Here is a 12,225-nt window from a genome sequence, read left to right on the forward strand (position 1 = left end):
AACAAAACCTTTACAACAACTTGAAAATAAACTTCCATAGAATATTCTCTTTGGACGTTTGTCAATTGCAAATAAATCAAAATTCATTAGCACAAGCTATGCCAGTAATTTGAGTAATATGTAGTTCATAAGGTCCTTGTATGCCTTATTTTAACATATATTGATGCTAAATCAAAGAAAATGATTGGAGAAAGGAATGCAATATTCATTGAAAAAGATAATAAATGCAATTAAGACAGGATATTATCAATTAAAATTAAATATCCATGCGTGAACCTATTTATCGCACAAAATTCAACACTAACCCTCCTATTTTATGTTTACACCACGGCGGACACTTCAAATAAATAATGGTGTCAAACATACGCACAAATTTGGAAAAAGGAAAACCTAAATTGGCTATATGTTTGATGAGTAAAATGAATAGTGTCACACCAGAAAGAATACTCAAACATCTTGACACTTAGACCTCGCAAGCTGTCTTCCTCAGAAAAGCACCAACATAGTTTTACTCTCAGGTGTGATGAGAGGGAGGGAGCAGAAAGAAGATGGTTAGAGGGGGAGCAAATGGTGGCACCAGAAAGGGGAGAAGAGACAGGTGCATCAGTGAGCTCTGTCAAGTCCAGGGATTTCAATAGCAGAGAGGAGCCAGATAGAGGCCATCTCTTGGGTTCTCACCTGAATGCTGTTCACGATTTCTGGGAGAGTTTTGATTAAGGAGAGGAAAAGTATCTATCGAATGTTTAAAAGGTGAAGGAAGTATGAGAAGGAATGGGAAAATTGAAGACAGTAGGGGACATGGTGAAATGACTATGGTCATTTATGTCAATAGAGACACAGAGTTTGTACATTCACTCATACTGAAGGAAGAAGTTGGGGGATATGCCAAAAATGACTTCTTTATATCTACATGCAGTGTATATTAAGTTAAGACAAGAATTCGCATGGGCAAAGAGATTTTTTGGGATGTATCCAGGAAGGTTGGTAACTTAAATCGCTACACTCCACGGAGGCCTTCACTGCGATTATTAGAGATTACTTCTTCTTTCACCCAACCATATATATATATATATATATATATATATATATATATATATATATATATATATATATATATATATATATATATATATGTGTGTGTATATATATATATGTATATATATATGTATATATATATGTATACTTATATATATACATATACATGTACATATATATATATATATTTATATATATATATGTATATATATATACATGTACATATATATATATATGTATACTTATATATATACATATACATGTACATATATATATATATATGTATATATATATATATATATGTATATATGTATGTATATATATGTATATATATATATATATGTATATATATGTATATATATATATATACACAACATGCAGACCAAGAAATATTATTCACTGCCTTTTCCACTACTTTTGTTCAGCCTTCTACGCAGGTGAAAGCACCGCCTCTATCTATACATGCATTAACAAACGTTGTAATTATACCATATCCCTTGCCTTCTCCAAATATCCCATTCCCTCCTTCAACTGTCAAACTTTAGTCAGATACTTTTCCTGTCCACAATCAAAGCCCTCCCAGAGTGAGGAAGCAGCATTGAGGTGAGAACCCACGGGATGACCTACATCTGACTCCATTTGCGCTTCTGAAATTCCCAGGCTCCACAGAGCTCACTGATGCATCCGTCTCCCCTCATCTCCCCCCTCTCTGGTACCATCCATGTGCCCTTCCCTCCCCCTCTGCTCCCTCCATCCCATCCCACCCGAGAGCAGTACAGTTTATTCTTCTGAGGAAGACAGCTCATGCAGGGGAAATGTCCAACTATGCGCATCCTTTTCTTGTTTTATTTGTTTAACACTAGTCTTTTGCATGCATGCACATCTATGTCCCCGCTGCTTGCACTACTTCTTCGAGTTACGCGTGTGTGTGTAATATACCCATATGGGTAATGAGCCCACATAAGATAGTTCAGTCACCATCACATCCATTTCAATGAAATGTTTTGAGAAGTCTTGTCAATGAAACGCAATCTTTTATTTATTTTGAGGTCTCATTGGAAGAATATGGGGAAGTCAGGACATATGACATTAAGGAAGGAGGTGCAGACACACCTGTGACGAATGAAAATCGACACGAGTATGTTACCCTGTATTTAGACTGGATACTAAACTCTGCCATATACCACCAGTTCCGTGCCTTCTACCATGGGTTTCACAGTGTTTGTGACTCCAAGGCCCTGCTGGTAAGATCCAAATGTCAGCAAATATTTTGACATGGCCTCATGAACATATTAATTAATTATCCATACTTCTTAAAACACTTAGAAAAAAATCATGAAGGAATTTGGCCATTCCTTCATCCACCTTTGAGTTACATATTAGGTTGGAGATATCACTGAGTACCTAACAAAATATGGCCAAATATGTTATATTTCCTCAGATAATTTTTATTGATAATGGCAATTAATTCACATAAATTATATGCCAGCAAGCAACCCCAGTTCTGGATTCAATGAATGAATTAACAACACAGACGGGATGGCATGGAAGCAGATGAGCTTGCTATGGGCAGATTAAACATGCATTCTCAGATATGGGATATTACTAAATTTGTGTATTTCCTTCAATGACATGTTTGTATCCTCTAATATAATTTATAACTTCAAGTTGCTGTCACCAGAGGAAGTAGAAATGCTTGTTTGTGGATCTCCAACCATAAACCTTCGAGAGTTACAGAAAGTGACTGAATATGATGGCTACAATGGAGATGAACCTGTCATAAGGTGAGTCAGCTATGAGTACCCATACAGTGCACCAATAGACCCCTGTGGGGAACCGTAGTCAAGTAATTCATCTCAGGTTTTTAATGGAATAATTTCACAACCTAAATGGATGAATCAAATATTACTGTTATATTAATAATATATGTATGATAACAATACGAAATAGATCACCAAGGAGGTCAATACGAGAATAGTTTTATACAAAACACAGTAAAAAATTGATAAATAGTCACCCTATTGGCGAAGAGATGTGATAGCTACAAACTTTAAAAAGGAGATTGCCTGGGATAATAAGCACTATACTTAAACAAGTGGACTGCCTGCCTCCTTAATTTAATTTTTACAGCTTCCTACATCAAATCAATAAGATGGGCCTCTCAACTGCATACACTTCTGAAATAAGGGGGATTCATGGAGTACCAGGATGAAATATGTTTGGGCTGCCTGAATCTTGGGAAAGTTCCTTTTCCAGATTTTTCACCCAATGTTATAAGAAATGTAAGAATTACTATTTCTTTCCAAATGACCCTCCCTCAGTGGTCACCCTGATACATGGATATCAAACATACATACACATATACATACACACATTCATGGTTTGTTTAAAAAGTATTGGGAAAAGTTTGAGAAAAAATTTATTCCAGCTTTTGCTACAATGCCTAAAAATTCTTCAAAGTACATCCCGTGAGCAATGACACATTTTTTCCAGAGGCTTTACCACAACTCAAGGTTCCGGAAGATTCTTGAGGGTGCCCGTGCAAGCTTCTTTGACGGCACTTAGAAGGTGGTGTCCTCAAATGAAACTATGGTGTTGTCCTTTGAGGGAGGATTTCACTTTTATAGGGAAGAGGAATAATGGCCTGCTGGTGCCAAGTCGTGGCTGTAAGGGGTTCGAGAATCGCCGCGATGACACTGCAGATGATCTTTGCATGGAGGCACACTTGACTCTTGGTTGCTTGTCAAGACCTTCAAGACAAGTTTGGTGCAGATCTTTCGTGATGCCAAATTTTCAGTGATAATGGTGTGCACTGTCATCTTATCAACGCCAATACGATATCTTCGGTCATGCACACACTTAACCGACAGTCCGAATTCAGCACTTCACACACACATCAAGAGAAAATTGTTACATACTTTTTATACAAACCTTGCATGTACATATTTACATACAAATACATACACACACCAGCATACATTCAGAGTTTACTACAATGGATCAGCTGCTCAGTCCAAACAATGTGCTGCTCTTTATAAGAGAACTGTTTAAAGCCTGCAACAGGTTCTATGATCTGGAGGCCCCTGGCCCATGCAGGAAACCAACATTTGAGCTGATACTTACTATCAGGTTGACATGAGAACTATATCTCCAGGTGTATAATGATTGCATCCAAGACGGAATATTCCTGGAGAAGTGGAAGAAGCAGAAACTGGTACTACTAACAAAAGATAGGAGGTAATTGTCTATCGGCTGGTAATCTACTGATTGGGTTGTGTTCTAATGAAACACAACCCAACATCCTACTCTACAACAAGTCCCTCTTCATCTATGAGTATTTTCTTCCTCCCTTCATCCCGTCCAACATCCCTATCCTGTTCCTTCCCTTTCCTCGTTTGCCTAACATTCTCCCTTCTATCACAGTCTTTAACATCCCACTGCCGGTCAATACCCCTTTTATCCACTTTTCCTGCCTCCATATGATTGCTCCCAACAAACCCCTCTCTTCGCCCACCACACCCAATACTTCCTCATTTGTTTTCTTCTCTGTCCATTTAAACTTCTCCAATCTTCTCCACACCCACATTTCAAAAGCCTCCAGTCTACATCTATCCTCCTGCTTCAATGACCATTTTTCCGCACCGTACATAGCTATGCTCCATATCAAAGTTTTTCGAGTCTTTTCTTAACATCCTTACTCAACGTCCCTGTCATCAACTCCCTCCTTGTGAAAGCCTCTTTGCCTAGCATATTCTTCTTCTTACGTCCCTACTACTTAGACCGTGTTGGTCCAAAACACTTCCGAGATACGTAACCTGTTCTACCTGCTCTAGTTTTTGCCCTCCTATTTTAATGTTTAGCTTAGCTTTTGTCTTTCTGGTAATTGCATTACCTTTGTTTTATTAATATTGATTTTCATCCAATATCTATCACAATGAGTTTCCAATTCACTCGGCAATGCTTTCAACCCCTTGACTGACTGACAAACTTGAGCTTGGTCATCAGCAAACTTAACTGATTTTACAAATTTACCACCAACTTTCATTCCTACCTCCAGTTCTTCCCTTGCCCCTTTAATAATTTCCTCCACATATACATTCAACAGCACCGGTGATAATGGGCAACCCTGCCTTACACCTCTTTCTAACACTGCCCATCCGGACTCTGCTCCCCATTCTCACCTGAGCAGTCTGAGACATATATCTGCTTCATATGGCAGGCAAAGTATTTGAGAGGAGTATCTGCAGCAGAATAGCTGGTAATACACAGCAAAGGAGGGTGAGGCTTATCCAAAAATCAGTATGGTTTCTGTAGAGCTCGAGCAATGATTGATGCCATGAATAACGTGGTGCAAACGGCACATGTAGTGCAGCCAGAAAAAGGAAAACTCAATGCACAAAAAAGTATAGTGCCATAGTGACTTTTAATGTAAGAAATGCATTCAATTCAATAACGCCAAGCCACATACTGAAACACACATACGCAGAGTAGAAAAGGGGAATCCCAGACCACCACAGAAAATCAATCCAGAGCTACTTCAATGGAAAGACTATGGCGTATGACATAGAAGTAGGTTCTGAGGTCTACATGGTAGTTTCCACAGGGCTTGGTATGAAGTCCTCTGTTGTGGAACATCATATAAGAGGCAATCATTCTTCCAATACCCGACAGGGCAAATATGATAGAGTTTTCCCAATAATTGTACTGTAGTCATCATCAATAAGCACCTTGGGGGTGGTTAAAGTCGAGACTATGGTGAGATCACAGAATCAACGGGATAAATCAGCTATAGGATGATGGACCCATCAACAAATAACAATGTCTATACATAGAACACGAGAATACATGGAGAAGTAAAATACATTTCACCCTGCTGTTAAATGCACATGCTTCAGGGCATAACAACTGTGATTCCAGCAGGAATATTCAGTATTGTGCCCAGAGTGTCAGCCATTTGTGAATGAAACCTTGGAGCATGTTTTATTTAAGTAACCACGATTCACTTGTAGAAGAAAAAGATGAACTTGACCAAACACTCAGGCAAAATATGGTGCCAGAAAATCTGGCCAAGTTAATGTTGGTCTTGGAATCCAATAGGAGGACAGTTACCAAATTTTCCAAGTGCATCATAAGAAGCTTCAATTGCAAGAGCGCCAAAGAAACAGCCCTCCCATGGTATAAACAAGTAAAGAATGCAGGAGTGTAGCCAGACCTACCCTTAAAGAATGATCAGAAGTAAAGAACTAGAAGCATTAGCCATCATCTCTCCATGAAGTTATGCTTGGTGTTGGTTCTGCAGAAAGAATGGAGGTAGGGTTTTATTGGTACGCTGTGATGGCGAGTGTGTCTCTTGATTCTCTAAGGTGCATTAAGTATATCCCCTCCATGAAAAAAATACATATGCACACACACACACAACTATACATACATACACACACACTTGAAAATATTAAAAATTTATTCTTTTTGAGAGCTTTTGAATTTGTAGTATTCTTAGCATGCATATAATAAATTGCCACTGCACTCAGGCAGATAGTTTTACTTTACACTGAATGACACTGCCTCTAAAAATCTTAACTAAATGAAGTTGAATTTTCAACAACTTGCCTCAGTTCAATATCAATGAAAAGTGAAATACACAATATTATGCAAATCAAATATTTATAAATAAGTATCAGTAAACTTATTATGGCTTTTGGAGTTTTCTTTTTATTTTATTAATTTACGAGGCCATAGAGCTCAATTTCTTTCATTTTAATGTCTTTCCAGTCATCTGGGCTTAATAAATACCACTAACTTAAAACAAAAATCAGTAAAATAGATGAGGATATCTGTTTCCTTAAAACTTGTAAACATAACAATGTGTATCCTAACTTAATTAGTTCTCTCCCTCTGCATCCAAAGAAAAATCCCAAAATGGACGTGTCTAACTAATTATTTAAAAGTTGTTGTCTCAGGCGTAACTTTATGGAATTTGCATAACATATTGAAGTGAAATGAAATAATTTACTTAGTAATTCCACACACTTTATGATGACGATGTTCAACGTCGAAACCTGGGTCGTATTTTTTAAAATAAAGTGTGCGGAATTACAAAGTAAATTATTTCATTTCAATACTAACTAATTATTGCTAAAGGAGTTTTCTTTTTATTTTATTGAGTGTATCAGTGTTACTTACTTGTGACCACATTAGCATTAATCAGAGTTAATAGGTTAAAGAATTTTTATGCAATTTATTCTTCTTTTTGCGGATAGCTAGAATGATATAATGCTTTTATCAATTGGAAACTACCAAATCCTGAATTCTACTTTATTTCTGAATAGATATTTTTGGGAAGTTCTTGAATCTTTGGCAGTAGACCTTCAGAAAAAGTTCCTTCATTTTACAACTGGAAGTGACCGCATTCCTGTGGGTGGCATGTCTGAAATGCCATTCAAAATAACACGACTTCCATCTGTGGCAGGCAACAGCTCAAGTCATCTAAGAAGAAGAATAGAGGGTTGGAGCAATAGGTCAAGTGGAATTCTGACCCCAAATGACCGAGAAGAACCACTACCTGAAGCTCATACATGTTTCAACCAACTTGTTTTGCCACCATATAAGAGTCGAGAAACGCTACGGCAAAAGTTAATCATAGCCATCTCAAATGCAGAAGGATTTGGCTTAGAATAATATATTCAAAAACAAGAAATTCTATAAATTTAAAATTAGAAATCATGAAAGACTATCAGCATTTATGTTCCTTCTGGAAACACCTGTTAAGTGTTGTTTATTTTCTCATGAACATATTCTCCAAAATTCTGTTATGATGATCTGTGGATAACCAACAATAAGAAAATCAGGGTTCCTTATATTGGATAATGTTTATATAGTATTAAACTAGTTCTCACGGTTTGTTTAGCTATTTGAGACAAGTGATTAGGTCTCATCTCAATTACTGGGAGAAAAAATTTGATTCACATGTAAAAACTACTTTTTAGAATTTAATTGTCCCTATTACAAGTAAATTGCAATTATTTAGATGTTAATATGAAGTTAAAGAGTACTTCTGTCTTCCAGGCTACTGACATTCTCTTGTATAGTATTCCATCAACACCTTGATCAGTTTATGTCAATTATTTGCATCAAATAACTACTAAAGGCAAAAATGTATTTTGAAAAAGTCTGACCCTGTTCATGACATCCCGAGGTTAAACTGCTAATGATGATGATCAATTGATTTCTTATGTCAATATTAGATTAAACAAAGATGAAGGGTATAAGGATTTGGAGTTTAATCATTGCCTGAAAAAGACTTTATTATAAAACTATTAAATTTTAGGTACCACGACACCATTCTTTGTTGAAAGAATACCAAGGTTAACATTTTCAGGTGTTAATTTCATTTTACAGGTATAAAGAAATGTTTGGAAGATTGTGATGAATTTCCACAGCATTGTGTAACTCTTAAAACAATTCATTATTTCAAGTTTCCCTCCTATTTACAAAATTTATTAATGATTTTTAAATTATTGTCATCAAATACCAGATGAAATAAGTTTTTCAATAAAATTAATTTCCCTAATTTATTGTTGTCATTACATTCTGATTACACCTGGACCTATGAAGGTAGAAGTAATGATAATCGGTCCTGGTAGGATCACCCATGCCAGTTAGGTCAAAGGGTAGGAGCCAGATGAAAGGTAGTCCTCTCAGCATCTGTTCCTAAGTAAGTCAAATTGAAAACACTGCACAGGAAGGCAACAGGGCCTCAGTCATTTATCCAAAGAAATGATGCTGGACACAAGCACAAAACATAAGTCCTGGTGACTGCAGGGCTCAGCCAACTGAATGGGGTGCAGTGCCTGGCAGGAAAGGTGAGATTTATGCAGTGGCCATCACATGAAATCCTTTCAAAGCAATGTTGATGGCAGAAGCAGAGAAGAAGACGAAGAAAAGGACCAAACCAGTTAGAATAGGGAACTGGAGTGTTAGCATGATGCTGAGGACTGGGAAATTAGAAAACATAATGCAGGTGTTGGTGAGGGCAAACAGATATTTTAGGGCTGCCCAAGGTGGATCCAAGGACAGCAAAGATAATTGAAGCAATTAGAGTAATATGCAATTGAAGGGAAGAGAGCCAGAGAGGGTTGACAGTAGTTTTGAACAAATAGGTAGTCAGAAGCATCGTGAAAATAGCACAGGCTACTGATCGTGGGTTATTAGTAGAAGGAAAAGCTATTCTACAACATTCTACATGCCTGATATCAATCATCGGGAGGAAGATGTACATTGGGTATATGACCATTTACAGGAAATTATTGTGGATGTTCTAGAAAGAACAATTTTGACAGTGGTCGGGGATTAAATTACAGGGATGGATGAAGGGAACGACTGGACTGAGGAAATTTAATGTGATTTAGGAACCAGGAATGGCGGTGGTGAGGAAGCAATTGAGTTCTGCAGGAGACAGGCAAAAGTCATGATGAAAAGTTGGTTTAAACAAACAGCTAGACTGTATTATGCACACAGTTATGAAACATGATGATTTGCACAGTTTCTGGAAGCAGATGTAGATTCAGATCATTCTTTAGTACTGATTCAGCCTATTAGCACATTCAAAAGGGTAAAAGAGGGCAAATGGATGAGGAAATAATATGCATAAGCATTAATTGGGACAAAAAGGAGCACCTGGAGGCAGCGGAAATATTTATGAGCGAGGAAAGGGAGATGAGTAAAACAAAAGAAATATGGCTGGCATATGCTGGAATCCATGTAACCATGGAAAGAGTAAATAGGAAAATGGCAAGGAAATCATTGAACAGGATGAGAAGATTAAGAACTAAGACAAGAAAAATAAATAGATCAATACAAATTCACAGAATCAAATAGAAGTGCAAAGACATAAATAATAAACTAATGCTGGAAACTAATAAGGCTGAGTAATGTGGTGGAGGACATAGTGTCGAAGGAAGCACTTTATGACCTAATTCACAGCATTTATTGAGAGCAGGATAACGGAGCTGGTTTTTAAATATCGTTTACACAACTTGCACCTAACCACATCAGATCCCTGAGAAAACACACCCATACTTGGAGACCGCAAGCAACAGAGAAATAAGTTGGCCAGTGAGGAAGACAAATAACAAAGTTTTAAATATCGTGAGAGAAGTAGTTGGTACATAAAACCCGAAGAAGACAGAAAAAGCGGGTGAGAGAAATACTGAGAGGCAATGGTAGAAGCTGAAGGATTTGATAGAAGGGAGAATATCCAGTAAGCAAGGTGAAGGTAGAATGGGCTTTGTAGATTATATAAAAGTCTGATAGAAAGTATGATGAACTAAATAAGCAAATAATGTTGGTCATTAAAGAAAAAGGCCACATAATCCACAGAAAATAATAGGAACCAGAACTGATACTAAATAGGTATAAATTTTTGGTTGCAGACTTCACTCGGTGGAAATTGGGTATACTTAATATTGGAAGGAATAACATACGAGGTCTGTTCAAAAAGTATTGCGAATTTTGGATTTTCTTGGGTAACAGATATTTGATTTTCGATTTTTTTGTGGCGTAATGTTGGTACTTATGCCGAAAAGTTCGGCCATTTTAAATGTTCAGTTAATTGTTGCCAGCTGTTTCGTTTGCACATATTTTGGCTTGTCTTCGATTTTTGCCTGTTCCAAAAAATGGATCAAAGAATTGGTATCAAATTTTGGGTGAAAAAAAAGTGAAGTGCGCGTACGCATTCCGAATGTTGACCGTGGCATATAGAGGAGCTACCTTGGACCGAAGCAATGTTTATCGGTGGTACAAAATATTCTCAGAGAGCCGAAAAGATGTGAATGATGAATAGCGTGCCGGACGCCCAAGCACGTTAACAACAGACGAAAACATTGATGAAGTGAAGAAATTAGTATTGGCCAATCATCGGATCACTGTTGGAGAAGTTGCTGACGACCTATACACATTGATTGGCTCATGCCATTCGATTTTTACTGATGAGTTGGGCATGACACGGATCGCCGCGAAATTTGTACCAAAATGCTCAATTTTGCCCAAAAAAAGGCAGCAAGGCATAATGAGGTGTTGGACTCTGTCCGCAATGACCCAAATTTGCTCCAGAGGGTCATAACTGGTGACGAATCATGGGTTTATGGTTATGGTGTGGAAACTCCTGAACTCCCAATCATCCAGATGGAAGCTGCAGCACGAGCAAAGACCGAAAAAAGTGCGCCAAGTTCGGGTGAATGTGAAAGTTTGGCTTACAGTTTTCTTTGACTGCAGGGGCGTGAGTTCTTGCCACATAGTAGAACGGTAAATGAGGAATATTACCTGCAAGTTATGCACAATTTGTGCAAAGCAATCTGCCACAGACACCCGGATTGGTGAAAGAACAAAAGTTGATGCCGCAGCCACTGTATTCCCCAGATCTGGCCCCCAGTGATGTTCCCGAAACTGAAGAGGTCCATGAAAGGATGGCGCTACGCTGCCATTGATGAGATTAAGACTGCACCGATGGAGGAGCTGAACAAGATCATAAAATGAATTCTCGAAGTGCTTCGAGGATAGGAATAAACGTTGGCGCAAGTGTATAATATGAAATGGGGATTACTTTGAAGGGGACTAAATAGATATTCATGAATAAATGAATACTTTTTGAAAAAATACAAAAGTCGCGATACTTTTTGAACAGACCTCGTAATTTTCCACATCATCTGAAACACTGACTCCATTGGAAGACCCATGTATGATTGATCCCCTGAGTTAAATTCTTTCAAGGTAATTTTAATGGAATTTACAGGTTCTCTATGGAGGTAGAGGCATGCATACTAAAGGCTAAGTTAATTTTCCTACCATTTTAATATTAATTTTCCACGTTAACTTGTGGAAATATATGGCATGGGTTGTAATAGTTTAAATGAAATGTGCCCACTTCCTGAAGTTTTTTTATGCCTCCTGAGATTGAGTAATGTATTTCCCAGCTAATAAGATGTACCCTGATTTTTCAAGAAAAGGATCAAAGTATATTGATTTTAACTTTCCATGTAAAGAAAATACAATTGTAAATTAAAAAATAATTTTATTGAATTAAATTGTGCATTAGAGTGGAAGGAAGCACGTTGTCAGCTAATTCACAGCATTTATTGAGAGCAGGATATCTAGTCAGAAGATTTCATCAGATCAATGTTAGTTACATCCTAAAAA

General features: G+C 37.4%; 1 protein-coding gene across 1 annotated transcript in view; it reads left to right on the top strand.

Annotated features, from left to right (window-relative positions):
• LOC139689939 (probable E3 ubiquitin-protein ligase HECTD2) overlaps nt 1-7,710 on the top strand; it is an 89,294-nt gene extending 81,584 nt beyond the window's left edge. Inside the window, exons 15-18 of the mRNA XM_071587088.1 lie at nt 2,085-2,279; nt 2,704-2,819; nt 7,362-7,501; nt 7,586-7,710. Coding sequence (XP_071443189.1) covers nt 2,085-2,279; nt 2,704-2,819; nt 7,362-7,501; nt 7,586-7,710 — 576 coding nt within the window. The remainder of the gene's footprint in view (nt 1-2,084; nt 2,280-2,703; nt 2,820-7,361; nt 7,502-7,585) is intronic.
• The last annotated feature ends 4,515 nt before the right edge of the window (nt 7,711-12,225 follow it).

This window comes from Hetaerina americana, unplaced genomic scaffold, assembly GCF_022747635.1.
Source record: "Hetaerina americana unplaced genomic scaffold, ioHetAmer1.1.p SCAF_29, whole genome shotgun sequence".
NCBI classification, from domain to species: domain Eukaryota; kingdom Metazoa; phylum Arthropoda; class Insecta; order Odonata; family Calopterygidae; genus Hetaerina; species Hetaerina americana.